A 15,705-nucleotide genomic window follows, 5' to 3' on the forward strand; every position below is an offset into this window, starting at 1 on the left:
CCTGCTCGCTGCAGTGGGTGGACCAGCAGGTTTGAGATGCCCGGTATGAACCTCCCACGGAGGCCCAGCTGTAAAGTTCCCTGAAACCATTTAACATGCCTGGGGTACAGACCTCACTAGTGATATTAGGAAGGCACTGTGAAAGCCCAGACTTCAGAGATCAGTATTAACTATGTCGATCACCGGAGATACACAGGGGAGAGTGAAAGCGTTTTATAGTCTTTCTGTATAAGCAAAGGAAAAGAGGGGAAGGAACTGGGCGGCTGTATAGACTTAACCCCACAGCTGCTGGGGTGCGAGTACCATTCACTTGGCATGATGTTCACATTCAACATGTACAGGCCTAGTGTACCCTCCCACACTCACTGCACATCCCAAAGCATGATAGGAAGTGTAGTTTCATTATAGTGTAGAGAGAGAGGAGAGGATGCTGCATTAGGTGGACTTTACTGATTGGAACAACAGGTATTTGTGGGACTTTGTAGGGGGACCAAGACAAAATGCAATACTGATACACTTAGGCCGCTTTCACACTGAGACGCTTCGCAGGCGCTATAGTGCTAAATATAGCGCCTGCAAAGTGCCTTGAATGAGCCTCTCCTTTCACTCCAGCGGCCTTCAAACTGGAGCGGTGCGCTGGCAGGACGGTAAAAAAAAGTCCTGCTAGCCGCATCTTTGAGGCGGTGTATACACCGCTCCTAAAGCGAACCTTCCCATTGAAATCAATGGGCAGCGCTGCCAAACCGCTGCTTTGTGGGCGGTTTTAACATGCGGTTTTGGACACCAGCAGGGGTTAAAAGCACCCCGCTAGCAGTCGAATAGCACTGCAAAAATGGCGATGAAGCATCGCTAAAAATATTGGCGCTTTACCACCGACACCGCAGTGTGAAAGCGGCCTTATAATTAAAGAATATGTACCTCCAACATTTCATATTCCCGATATGTGCCTGCTGTACTACGTGCTCATATGAAAAAGTACCCTGTTCTCTTTGCATTTCTTCCTTTGTATAAAAATCCCAGCTTTACCTGCCTGTCCCTCTACTTTCCTAATACTGATCACACTAAACAGGGGAACACATAGTGATTAGTTCTCTAACTATTCTGGGAACTCTATGAAAAGTATAAAGTAGTGTTCCCACGCTATCACTATAAGCAAGTAAAGAACTAACTGCTGCAAACACCTATAGGCTAAATCCGTAGCCAAAGGAATGTAAAATAAATTGCAATGTGTGGTGCTGCGCTGTTAGGGTCCTTTCACACTAGCGGACCGTTCGTTCGCTCATTACAAGTCCGTTAACGGACTTGTAATGAATCCCTATGGGATCGCGTCCGTTAGCGGATGGAGCATCCGCTAGCGTCCGCGTCTGTCGGGATCCGCTTTTCCGAACGGAAGAAACCCTATTTTTCTTCAGTTCGGCGGGACGGTCCGTCTGCATCCGATCCCCCATAGGGTACAGCGGAGCAGAGACAGGGCGGTCCCTGCACTGTGTGCGGGGACCGCCCTATCCGCCGACAGCTCAGCGGGGATCCCCGCTGAGCTTTGGCGGACACACGGAGCGGACCCAGAAACGGTCCGCTCCGTGTGAAAGAGCCCTAAGAGGTAAATAATGAATGTGAAGGAGTGAAGTACATAATCCTAAAGATGAATCCAATAGACATATAAAACACACTGTCCTAGTCAGTACATAAGTACGTAAGATGTATAAATACGTGGTAAAGCTATCTCACAAAAATTATAAAATGTATAAAGAAGAAAGATGAAAACAATCACGAAAAAAAAGAAAAAAGTAAAAGAAATTCACTACGTGCTGATAGTGAACATATAAATAACGTGACTAAATGGATAATAGGCAGAATTTAGTCCATACATTGATTGAATATAAAAGTCCTGGAATCAATCTAGTATAGATAATATCAAAAGTGATAAATGGTTTCACCATGCACAGATAAAAATAAAGAAAAATGTGACAAGTGTCTCTTCTTTCAGTGTAAAACAGGGATCTTCAAACTATGGCACTCCAGCTTTTATGAAACTACACATCCCATGAGGCATTGTAATACTCTGACATTTACAGACATAACTAGGCATGATGGGAATTGTAGTTCCTGAACTGGAGGGCCGTAGGTTGAAGACACCTGGTGTAAGGTAACAGCATAAGTGAATGATCTGGTGAAGTTGATCCCCTGATGAAGTCACGTGGACATGACAAAACATGTTGAGATTGATTGACAGGCACACTGTGGATTATATGATGTATGTTGCTTGTGCCAATGTGAGTAAAAGAAGCAGTTTTTATATAATAAATCTACAAAACATTACTACACTATTTGGATATCCTTCTCTTGTATATATTGTACGGGTAAGTCTGGGAAGGACTTACCATTGGAACTTCATCAGATCATACACTTATGCTGTTACCTTACAGCAATAAGGTGAGAGGCCAATCAGCACCAGGCACGTAGATAAGGGATGGTTTGTTTTCAAGCTCAAAAGTTGTGAGTTATGTTCTATATGCATAGACTCTGCACAGTACCACTTCTCTTGCCTGGTATGCTGGGTTAACAAAAAATCGGTTAGTGTACTGCCTTCCACAAGGTGGTGCCCTTTGCACCTGCCCAGTAAGATTGGCTATTACAGTGCACCACTCTGTGATAGGCAGTCCAATGGCTGAGAGCATTGACCGCTATGTTCTGATGGGGGGGCATCCTGTCAGAACACAATAGCACGGTGTGTGTTAGTACACTGATCTGTCAGGTTTTTTGTTCAGCCAGTACTGGACATTAGCCAACCTCACTGGGTAATGTTCAGAAAACTGGAAGAAGGCAAATCTGAAATCAGGTTAAATTTTCAAGACTTGAATATAAATTTGGTGCAATTTGTGTTATTAAAAAATACTTACCTGCTGCTGAACAGCCCCCCCCCCCAGGACTTTTAAATTCAATAAATTGATGCACTATATTATATGTCACTTTATTTATATGATTACTATCAGCAAGTAGTGATTTTCATTCTTTTTTTTCCCTGTGATTTAGGATTTTTTTCTCCTTTCTTATTTGTGCATTTATAATTTTTGTGAGATACCTTTACCACGTATTTATACATCTTAGGTACTTATGTACTGACTAGGATAGTGTTTTATATGTCTATTGGATTCATCTTTAGTATTGTTATTTACTTCACATTCATTATTTACCTCTAACAGCACAGCACCATGCATTGCAATTTTTGCTGGGAACTCGATGTGTTCTCCAATGATCAGACTTGTTCTGACACATCGCCTCTGTACAGCCATTCGCTGGGAAATTCAGTGTGCCGCTGTTTCTCCTAACAAAGTTCTTATGCCGCTGAGAACAGAGGGAATGTGATCACTAAGGCCCCGTACACACCAGCGGATCTGTCCGATGAAAACGGTCCGCGGACCATTTTCATCGGACATGTCCGCTGCCGGATATTGGTCTGATGGCTGTACACACCATCAGACCAAAATCCCCGCGGAAAACAAACGCGGTGACATGTCGCGACATCGCCACGACGATGACACGACAACGTGCGCGACCCTGGAAGGTCAATGCTTCCACGCATGCGTCGAATCACTTTGACGCATGCGAGGGATGGCGGCCGATCGGACGTGTCCGGTGAGTCTGTACAGACGACCGAACACGTCCGACGGACAGGCTTCCGGCGGACATGTTTCTTAGCATGCTAAGAAACATTTGTCCGCTGGAAAAAGTCCGCTCGGCCGGGAATGCGGTCCGGTCGGCTGTACACACGACCAAACATATCTGCTGAAACTGGTCAGCGGACCAGTTTCAGCAGACATGTTCGGTCGTGTGTACGAGGCCTTAGAAAAGGGCAAATGTATGCCTTTCATTTAGATTTTTCAACTGAATTGGTTATTTTACAAAGGTGAGGTTTTACAAAAACTCTAATTTCTGAAGCAAATATATATCTATATATATATATAGATATATATATCTATATATATAAAACTCAACGTGTGTGTGTATGTATGTTCCAGCATCACGTCCAAACAGCTATAGATATTAACATGAAACTTGGCACACATGTTACTTATATGTCAGCAACAAACATAGGATAGGTGGTTTAACCCTTACCCACCCCCATTTGCCATGGTCGGGGTTTTCTTTAAAGTCCCATTCAACTCTATGGGAAATACATGTTACTTCATAACTTCCAAACGGCTGTACATATTTCGATAACACTTGGTCACATGTTACTTATATGTCCACTTAAACTATAGGATAGTTAATTTATCCCTTAACTACCCCCATTTGTGAGGGTCGGGATTTTTGTTTAAAGTCCCATGCAAATCAATGGGAAATGTATGTTCCCACATAACTTCTGTACGCCTGGAGATATTTCAATAATACCTGGTACACATATTACTTATATGCCAAATAAAAATATATGACAGTTAAATTAACCCTTACCTACACCCTTATATAAAAGATGGGTATATTTATATTACTATGATTTTCCTCCCCAAAAGGTTAAGATAGGAAGATCGGGCAACGCCGGGTATTCAGCTAGTATATATATATATATTGTTTTTATATGAGAGCCCATAATTCAACTGAATACCTAGTAATTACTCCACTCCAATATAATTATTCTTTGCTCCCTTGGAGTAAATATAAAGGCTACCTGTTTGGTGATCGTCTTGGCCCACGTCTTCAGTCAAATTCTGTGGGGAAAAAAAAGTAAAGTAAAAAAAAATAATAAGATCAGCTAGATGCTGTGAAACAGACACCTGCCATTATTATGTAATTTTTACTAAAGCTACTTTTACATATTCAGGGCAAACCCAGATATTCCCCTGAAATATAATTGTCACTATCTCTTTATTTACAAGGAACATCAGTGAAATGTATACATAACACAGCAGAATAGTTTATTTCCTCCTATGTGCCTTGGATTGTTCATGTAATATTTGAGTATGAACTGCATCTCGGTGAAGGCGCTATAAAGGACCAGGTGACATCTTTGAGGCATAGGCTTTTTTCCTATTAAGCACTCAGAAACAGAATGTTTGGGAGGTCGTATGAATCCGGCAAGGAGCTGATGTGCAATCAGGTAGTGGAACACGTACTGGACACATTATGAGGTGGAGCATCCTCACAGCTTATTCACATGATATTTGGACTTTTTTATTGCACTATTTATAATGTTTTCGCTTTATATCATTTGATGCACGGTCGTATTATTCACTACAAAAATATATGTCTTTATTAATGCTTTGATATATTTAAAGAGATCGTGCATCTCATGTATTTATTCATTTAGGCCCAGATTCTCAAAGGAGATACGACGGCGTATCTCCAGATACGCCGTCGTATCTCTGAGTCTGAGCCGTCGTATCTATGCGCCTGATTCTTAGAATCAGTTACGCATAGATTTCTATTAGATCCGACCGGCGTAAGTCTCTTACTCCTTCGGATCTTAACTGCATATTTACGCTGGCCGCTAGGGGCGTGTACGCTGATTTACGCCTAGAAATATGTAAATCAGCTAGATACGCGAATTCACGAACGTACGCCCGGCCGACGCAGTACGCATACGCGGTTTACGTTAGGCTTTTCCCAGCGTAAAGTTACCCCTGCTATATGGTGGCGTACATTCGGCGTACCAATGTTAAGTATGGACGTCGTTCCCGAATCGAATTTTTTAAAATTTACGTTGTTTGCGTTAGTCGTCCGTGAATGGGGCTGGACGTCATTTACGTTCACGTCGAAACCAATACGTCCTTGCGGCGGGATATTCCACGGACGGTGCATGCGCCATTCGTGAAAAACGTCAATCACGTCGGGTCACATAACATTTACATAAAACACGCCCCCCCTGTTCCACATTTGAATTAGGCGGGCTTACGCCGGCCTATTTACGCTACGCCGCCGCAACTTACGGAGCAAGTGCTTTGAGAATACAGCACCTGCCCGTCTAAGTTGCGGAGGCGTAACGTAAATCGGATACGTTACGCCCGCACAAAAATACGCCGATCTACGAGAATCTGGCCCTCAGTATATGGTTTTGCACAATTTTTCTGTAGTTGCACCTTGCATATTAAAAGTCAAATTTTGCATTCAGTACAGCAGAATGGTAAGCCTAAAGTCAAAGTTCACCTTTCAATTTAGGAGAGCCTATTTTTCTTTTAACATTACATGACAAGACACACAACTGAAGAAAATCAGTTAAATTCGCAACAGCCTTTTTTACCGCAAGCTTGCACTCACAAAAAAGCGTTTGCCACTCATGTAGCAAATGCAAATTGCATCCAGAATGCAGACCTAGGGGTTAATGGGGATATTTTTGCTTTAAAATTTGTACTCCCCTTTTGTGCATTTTTTTTTCTATAGGGGCCTTGATGAGACTGAGAGATTTGGCATTCTATGTACCTTTGCAGCAACAGGACTTTTATAATATTGAGCTAATGTTCACTTTTAAGCTGACCTCCAAATAAGCAAATATTGTCTACATACAAGAGCCATGTGTATTCCAAATTTGAGTCTTGGGTGTGCGTTGTGCATTTCTTCCAAATCCATGCAGTAAACCAGTGTGAAACTTTGCCTCTATGCAGGAGCTTGCTGTAATAAAGACTGAATAGCCATTAATAATAAGATGAAAATGGAACAAACTTTATCTAGTTAACCTTACGTTCTCATACTTACAGAATGAACTGCAGCTTAAAGTGGAAGTCCATGCAAAATCTAAAATCTCTGCATCTATAGACTCCAGGGATTTAACACTAACCTCTCTGTAAAGAAAAAACAAGTATACATACCGACCGGATCCCATGCTGAGCTGTCAGCCACAACCTCTCTGTGTAGGTGGGTGCAGAGGAGACGGAGGACAATGGAAGCCCCATAGTAACTCTATTAGCTAGATTCAGGTAGGCAGGAGTAGCGTTGTGGCGGCGTAGTGTATCGTGTTTACACTACGCCGCCATAAGTTAGTGAGGCAAGTACATGATTCACAAAGTACTTGCCTGCTAAGTTACGGCGGCGTAGCGTAAATCGGGCGGACGTAATGGCGCCTAATTCAAATTCGGCTGAGGGGGCGTGTTTTATGTTAATAGGGGGTGACCTGACGTGATTGACGTATTTTACGAACGGCGCATGCGCCGTCCGTGTACATATGCCAGTGTGCATTGCGGCCAAGTACGCTGCACGGTCCTATTGGTTTCGACGTGGACATAAATGACGTAAGTCCCTATTCACGGACGACTTACGCAAACAACGTAAAATTTTCAAATTTGGATGCGGGAACGACGGCCATACTTAAAATTACTATTCCTGCTATTTGATGGAATAACTTTAGGCCTGAAAGTGCATTACGTAAATGGCGTATCTTTACTGTGTCGGGCAAGCGTACGTTCGTGAATCGGCGTATCTACTCATTTACATATTCTAGGCAGACCGCAATGGAAGCGCCGCCTAGCGGTCAGCCTAAGAATTACACTTTAGGATACGACGGTGTAAGACACTTACGCCGCTCGTATCTGAGCCTAATTTAAGCATATCTGGTTTCCAGAATACGCTTAAATTTGCGTCGGCGTATCTACTGATACGCCGGCCTAACTCTCTGTGAATCACCCCCTATGGGTGAGGTCACTTCCCATTCATTTCACAGCCGTTGTCATCGGTGTCCTCTGCAGAGCTTCCATGGCTGGAGATCGTGTCGGAGCGGGTCAGATTGGCTTCCAAAAAGGTATGTATACTCATCTTTTCTTTACAGGAATAGAGAGGTTAGTGTTAGATCCCTGGTGGCTATAGATGCAGGGATTTTTTGCATGGACTTCCACTTAAAGTGTATTTGCAACACAATTTAATTTTAAAGGATGAGTTCACTTTTTGGAACATGCAACATGTTTCAGCAGCTGCAGACCACCCCCCCCCCCCCGACAAAGAGTGGGGGGTGGGGGTGGATCTTCTCCCCTTACCTGCTGTCATTATTTGAAAATTATGTGTGGGAAGAACGTCATTTAGTCACAGTTACCTGTGAATGCACAAACTACCATTGCAGCTGATGATTTGTAGTTTGGAATGAACTGTGAGGATGCTAATGAGCGGCTGTGTAGTTCATGCAGCTTGTAAGCTTGTAAACAGTCAGCCCATATGTAGGTATGTGCTAAAAGCTGCAGGGCTTGTCTGCAGGAGTCTGGCATTGAACCCTGTTCCACTGATCACAAATGCAATGCTTTCCAGACTCCTTAAAGGGGTTGTAAAGGTTCAGTTTTTTTTTTAATTAACAAACATGTCATACTTACCTCCGCTGTGCACTTGGGTATGCAAAGAGTGGCCCCGATCCTCCTCTTCTGGGGTCCCTCTGCGGCGCTCCTGGCTCCTCCTCTTCTCGAGTGTCCCGTCGGAAAATCGCTCTCCTATAGGACACCCGTGTGAGTGCAGTCCAGTGTCCTGCTGCTTCTGCGTCTGTTGACACAGACAGTAAGACGCGGCTCCGCCCCCGGCACCTGCATCATTGGATTTGATTGACAGCAGCGGAAGCCAATGGCTGTGCTGCTATCAATCTATCCAATCAGGACACGAGACACCGGCCGGAGCTGGTGTACTCGTTCCTGTCGCAGGAATTACAGGGCTCAGGTAAGTCAAAGGGGGGCTCGGGGGCTCTGCTGCAGTAAAGAATGTTTTTCACCTTAATGCATGAATGAAACGCTGAGGGTTTATAACCCCTTTAATAAAAATTAATAAATGCATATTTTGTTCCTGTAAAAATATATGCATTTAATATTTTTTCCCAAAAGATGAACTTATCCTTTAATAATAAACGGCTGCAGAGAATCTAATAAATTAGATACAAACTACAAAAAAAAAAAAAAAATCGTATTTATTTTCGAATAATATTCTTTTTATTACCAGCCTGTTGAGAGTGTGATATATCTTGTGAATATTTGCCAGTGTTGATAGATGAGAGTTCAGCTGAAAATCTGAAATCAGATAAAAAAAAATTATATTTTACATATCACACAAACACATACATACATACTACCCATATAGTTACATAGTTACATAGTTAGTCAGGTTGAAAAAAGACACAAGTCCATCCAGTTCAACCACAAAAAAACAAAATAAAAAACACAGTAAAATCCTATACACCCAACTCCATACCCACAGTTGATCCAGAGGAAGGCAAAAAACCCCAGCAGAGCATGATCCAATTTGCTATGATATCAAATTGCAGGCTGCATGTACCATGAATACAACGCTTCTCTTCATACAAGAAAAACAGAATGGAATGAGGGAAAGCTGGAGCAAGCCACTGCGGACCTAAAATGCTAGTTTCCTGAATACCTCCGATTTCAATATTTTAAGTCATTGGTCTGGAATAAGGGCAGTATACAGGTACATTTGGAGTAAAGTCAGAATTACTTAACCCCCCCCCAACAAAAAATAATAATAAATAGAGATGCCATCATTTTATTCAGCAAATGGTAGTGCAATGATAAGACATAACATTTCTTGGAGCTGTGCATCCTCAGAAATCCTACACACTTTAAAGCGGGATTCCACCCGTCAATTATTATTTTTTTTTTTAAAGTCAGCAGCTACTAACAGTGTAGCTGCTGCCTTTAATAAGGACACTTACCTGTCCTACTCGCTCGCGCTGATGGCCCCCCCCCCCCCCCGATACCGATCTCTCGATCAGTGCAGGTCCCGCGCCGCCATTCACACTAAGGGAAACAGGCAGTGAAACCTTTACTGCTTCACTGCCAGTTTCCTACTGCGCATGCACGAGTCTCGCGCCGACTTGTGAATGGGCAGCTGCTCTCTGGGAACACACACAGTTCCCAGAAAGCAGCGTGCCCCATTCACTAGAAGAAGATGAAGAAGAAGGTAGACCGCGGCTACGGAAGAGGCAGATGATGGACTTCTGCATAGCAACAGGTATTTCAGGTGAGTATAAAAAAAATTCTATTTTTTTTCTAGGATTTTTGGTCTAAAAAAAAATTCCTGGGTGGAACTCCACTTTTAGTCAGTCCAGGTTATGGACATTCACATATTTATATTGTTATGTAATAAATTAGCTCTAAAACAAGCCCTGTTGACCTCTGTAGCTGTGGAGTGTCTACAGCCAAATCTCTCAAGTGCTTTCAAGACTTAAAGCACTACTAAAGGAATATTTTTTTTTTTTTTTTAAATAACAAACATGTCATACTTACCCTTCACAGTGCAGTTAGTTTTGCACAGAGTGCCCCTGATCCATGTCTTCTGGGGTCCCTCGGCATCTGTCTCTGGTCCTTCCCGCAATTAGTCACCACAGTCATGCGAACTATCACAACTCCCAGTGGATGGCTGTAGAATCCCAGGTTGATAGAGGGAAGTGATAGAGGGAAGTGTAACAGCCCTTGCGTGTGGCAGATAGTAAGGTCCCGCCGGCATGCAGATATGAATGCACAGCAAAGGAGCCCTTCAGATGGACACGGCAAGCCCCGCCGGTGGCCGTGACTTCACCGGATCTCCGACGGAACTCCCTAAAGGCCTGGAAGCCGGCAGAGAGGTGAGTACCAATCAAAAGAATTTTGATTGATCAAAAAAATTAAAGATTAATCTAGGAATTAATAGTTAATTTCCACAGCCCTAGATATAATAAAATATTTACACAAATGTGAGGGGTGTAGTGATGTGTAAACATAAGAAAAAATAGTCCATATGCTATGATAATAAAAAAACTGAGTGGTATCTACATGATAGAAATTCAGTTGATATACTGATCCAACACCGTATTATTAACTGAATTTCTATCACAGAGATACCACTCTGCTTTTTTATTATCATAGCATATGGACTATTTTTCCTATGTTTACACATTACTGCTCACTGGGTGTGTAATACTTATGTATGTGTTGTTGCTTTACCTAGCGCCACTATTTACCTTTTAACCTGTTTGGTAGATCTGTTTAATCATACTTGTCTGATTTTCTCTGTGGCGCAGTGTTAAAATCTTGGATAACAGCTCGTTGTGAGATCTGATTGAGTAAAGCAAGAATGCTTTCAAAAATATATTTTTAAATTGTTTATTTTTATCAGTTTATGAAAGGCAAAGTGAGTGAACAGAAGAAAAATCTCAGTCAAATCAATATTTGGTGCGACTAACCTTTGACTCCAAATCAGCACCAATTCTTACACTACAGGGATTTTGTAGGATTAAAGGGGTTGTAAAGGTAAAAAAAAAATCCCCTAAATAGCTTCCTTTACCTTAGTGCAGTCCTCCTTCACTTACCTCATCCTTCCACTTTTAAATGTCCTTATTTCTTCTGAGAAATCCTCACTTCCTGTTCTTCTGTCTGTAACTCCACACAGTAATGCAAGGCTTTCTCCCTGGTGTGGAGAAAGCCTCTTGAGGGGGCGAGCAGGAGTGTCAGGATGCCCACTAACACACAGCTCCTTTCTCTATCTGCAAAGTAGAGTGTCCTGACTCTCCTGCTCGCCCTCTCCCCTCAAGAGGCTTTCTCCACACCAGGGAGAAAGCCTTGCATTACTGTGTGGAGTTACAGACAGAAGAACAGGAAGTGAGGATTTCTCAGAAGAAATAAGGAAATTTTTAAAAGCAATATCGAAGGATGAGGTAAGTGAAGGAGGACTGCACTAAGGTAAAGGAAGCTATTTAGGGAAAAATGTTTTACCTTTACAACCCCTTTAAGCCTCGTACACACGGTTTGATTGTTGGCAAGGGATTGTCTGTTGACCGACTGTTGTCCTAAATTCATACCGTTAGTACGCTCTTTTTGACAATTGTTGTCAAATTTTTTCTGCACTGAAATTCCTCGTAGTACGTCACTACATCCATGTTTGTGGCAATTGTCCAACAATCGAACCGTGTGTGCCCAGGCTTTAGAGTAAGGTGTATGATTAGCCAATTATAACAAGCAGGTACTATTTATCATCAATTTCATATGTAGGTTGAAACACAGCCAATAACAGAAACAGCTGTGTATGAGTGTTAAAACTGAGTAAGGAACAAACAAACTCTGCTACTAAAGGTGAGGTTGTGGAAGACAGTTTTGTGTCACAGGCCACATACACCATTGAAAGACTGAGCACAGCAGCAAGTCACACGGTAGTTCTACTGCATCAGCACGGCCCCCCCCCCCCCCCCCCCAGGCAAAGATTTCAAAGCAGACTGGGGGTTCAAGACATGCTGTTCAAGCTTTTTTGAAGAAGCACAAAGAAAAACAGGCAATGTTGAGTACTGTAGAAGCACTGGTTGGACAAGGAAACGTAACCACTTGCTTACTGGGCACATATACCCCCTTCCTGCCCAGGCGAAATTTCAGCTTTCAGCACTGCGTCGCTTTGAATTAAAATCGCGCGGTCGTGCGACGTGTCTCCCAAACAAAATTGACGTCCTTTTTTTCCCCACAAATAGAGCTTTCTTTTGGTGGTATTTGATCACCTCTGCGGTTTACATTTTTTGCACTATAAACAAAAAAAGAGCGACAATTTAAAAAAAAAAAACAATATTGTTTACTTTTTGCTATAATAAATATCCATTTTTTTTTTTTTTAAAACAATTTTTTTTTGCAGTTTAGGCCGATATGTATTCTACATATTTTTGGTAAAAAAAAAAAAAAAATCGCAATAAGCGTATAGTGATTGGTTTGCACAAAAGTTATAGTGGCTACAAAATAAGGGATAGAATTCTGACATTTTTTTTTTACTAGTAATAAGGCGATCTGCGAATTTTGTCAGAACTGCGATATTGCGGCGGACACATTTTTGGGACCATTCACATTAATACAGCGAACAGTGCTATAAAAATGCATTGATTACTGTATAAATGTGACTGGCAGGGAAGGGGTTAACACTAGGGGGCGAGGAATGGGTTAAATGTGTATCCTGGGAGTGATTCTTACTGTGGGGGGAGGGGACTGACTGGGGGAGGTGACCGATGCTGTGTCCCTATGTACAAGGGACACAGCATCTGTCTCCTCTCCCTGACAGGACGTGGAGCTCTGTGTTTACACACAGAGCTCCACGTCCCTGCTGTCATTGCCGATCGCAGGTACCTGGCGGGCATCACGGCCGCCAGGCACGCGCATCGGCATCTCGGGGATGCGCCGGGTGCGCGCGTGCCCCCCAGTGGCCGGAGGACGTCAAAAGACATCCTCACGGATTTATAGAACCTCCTTGAGGCCGTCTTTTGACATACGCCCGGGTCTCAGGTAGTTAAAGTGGTTGTAGACCTCAGTCATGAAATCTGAACAAAGCACATTCAGTGTTTACTGGTCTCTCTCCAAAGATCGGAGTGTCATTTCTGGTGCTTTGTTCCTCTGTTATAAGCATGTGTCACTTCTGACAAGTTGTCCCAACACCATAGATGACACCTACATTTTCTTGGCTTTGCCAATTATCAGAAATGTATTTGTAATTTCTTTCCTCTGGTCAAACCCCTGACTGATATGACCAGGAAGGACAGCAACCCAAAGAATTGGTCCCCAGACGCCATTAAATCCTTTGGATCCCTCAAGACCACTTTGCTACAGCTCCTGTGCTGGCACTTCCTGATCCTATGTTACCCTTTATTCTTGAAGTTGAGGTGTCTGAGACTGGAGTAGCCGCTCTCCTGTCTCAACGTCCTACCTCTGAGAGCTTTGTGCTTCCTGTGGCTACTTTTCTAAAAGATTGTCTCCTGCAGAATGCAATTACAAGATTGGGGACAAAGAATTATTAGCCAACATTTAAGCTCTTATAGCGGAGGTCTACACAAAAGTGGAACTTCCGCTGTCCTGATCCCCCCTCCGATGTCACATTTAAGGGGAGAGGGGGCTGCAGATACCTGTATAATGCAGGCATTTGCACCCACTTCCGGGCATCCATAGCCACAGAATCTGCGGGGATCTATGCCACTCCCCCACTGTCTTCTGGGAGACACACGGGTCCCAAAAAACAGCAGGGACCATTCGGATTGCGCAGCACGACTCTCGCATGCGCAGTAGGGAACCAGGAAGCGAAGCCGCAAGGTTTCACTTCCCGACTCCCTTTACCGAAGATGGCGGCGGTAGCATCCGAGGACCAAGGAACGGGTCGGCCTCGGGTGCCGACATCGCGGGCACCCTGGACAGGTAAGTGTCCTTATTTTAAAGTATTTGTAGCTGCTGACTTTAAAAAAAAAGGAAAATCGGCGGACCTCCGCTTTAAGGAATGGAGGCATCTCCTCGAGGGAAATTCGGTGCCAGTCCTCATTTTAACTGACCATAAGAACCTCACATGTTTTGTCTGAAGCCAAACGTTCATCTCCCAGAAGGGCACGGTGGCCCCCTTTTCTGTCATCCATGTTACCTAAGATTTTATTTCCGCAAGGAAATCCACTTGAGTACAGGTTCAAAAATCCTTGCAACGCACCAACAAGAGGTACAGACTCCATGCTGACCACCACTGCCTACCTGTGCCCTCCTACTAAATTGAGGAAAGTGTCTGGCTATCTTCTTATAACCTCCAACTCAGTGTCCCATCACTAAAACTGCCACCTCGCTATATTGGGCCTTTCTGCATACTCCATAAGATTAACCCAGTGACACATCAGATCCTTCAAACATGCAGATTTCCAAAATATTCCATGTTTCCTTATTAAAACCTTTTGTGTGCAACCGCTATACCACTTCAGCATCATGCCCTCGCTTAGTTTAAGTTGACAACCATGAGGAATATGAAATACAATCCATCATTGATTTCCATAGGCATTGTGGACACATACAATACCTTGTTCACTGGAGAGGTTACGGTCCGGAGGAACGCTCTTGGGTCTCAAGCCTGGATGTACAAGCTCCTGCCCTCCACCTTTCCATAGACATTTCCCCAATCAAGCCTGGTGCTCCACTGAGGGGGGAAGGGGTCTTGGAGGAGGGGGTACTGTCAGGGCTGGGCTCCTGCTATATACTAACAGCTCTTTCTTTCAGTGCACAGAGGCTGTTCAGACATCGGTTAACCACTTGCTGACTAGGCCTGGGAGGGCGTACAATGATGTCCTCCCAGATTTGCGCTTACCGCCCGCACCTGGGAGTGCATGTGACCGTGTGATCTTATGGACCAGCCGCATCATGGCCAATGGCCCTTTACCACGTGATCGCTCTGTCCAATGACGAAGCGATCACTTGTCAACAAGCCAGGGAATGTCCAGTTCAGTTTCTCCCCTTGCCTCTCACTGATCGGTACAGTGTGTGAGGAGAGGAGGGAGCAGGTACAGCAGCCCTTGTGGGCTGGATTTGAAGTGCCCACAGCACTGATCTGTGCTCATCCATCCTCATTCTGGCTCATCAATCCCCATCTATGGCTCATCCATTTCCACCCATCCTCATTATGGCTCATTCATCCTCATTTTGGCTCATCCATCGCCATCCATGGCTCACCCATCCTCATTCTGGATCATCCTTCCCCATCCATTCTCATTCTAGCACATCCATGGCTCATTCTTGCCCATCCATGCCACATCAGTGGTCATCCATGCTACATCAGTGGTCATCCATGCCGCATCAGTGGTCATCCATGCCGCATCAGTGATCTTCCGTGCCTCACAAAAAAGTGTAATAGGTAATAAAATTAGATTTGAAATTTATGTCCCTAAAACACGTGATGGTGCATGTTGGGCCTCTGTATGTGGTCAGTCTGTGTAAAAGTCTCACACATGTGGTATTGCCATACTCAGGAGGAGCAGCAGAATTTTTTTCTGGG

At 43.6% G+C, this 15,705-nt stretch overlaps 1 protein-coding gene across 4 annotated transcripts in view; it reads right to left on the reverse strand.

The window, feature by feature from the left end:
- The window catches only part of DCUN1D4 (defective in cullin neddylation 1 domain containing 4), a 106,566-nt gene that overhangs the window by 67,064 nt on the left and 23,797 nt on the right, over positions 1–15,705 (reverse strand). For 2 of the 4 annotated variants that reach the window (XM_040334908.1, XM_040334905.1), the window contains exons 2-3: positions 8,893–8,963; positions 4,667–4,706 (exon numbers count right to left, since the gene is read on the reverse strand). In XM_040334908.1, the coding sequence (XP_040190842.1) occupies positions 4,667–4,706; positions 8,893–8,963 (111 nt within the window). Of the gene's footprint in view, positions 1–4,666; positions 4,707–6,498; positions 6,616–8,892; positions 8,966–15,705 lie in introns of those variants that run through there. The other 2 variants (XM_040334906.1, XM_040334907.1) reach the window with 2 other exon arrangements.

Source organism: Rana temporaria, chromosome 1 (genome assembly GCF_905171775.1).
Source record: "Rana temporaria chromosome 1, aRanTem1.1, whole genome shotgun sequence".
NCBI lineage: Eukaryota > Metazoa > Chordata > Amphibia > Anura > Ranidae > Rana > Rana temporaria.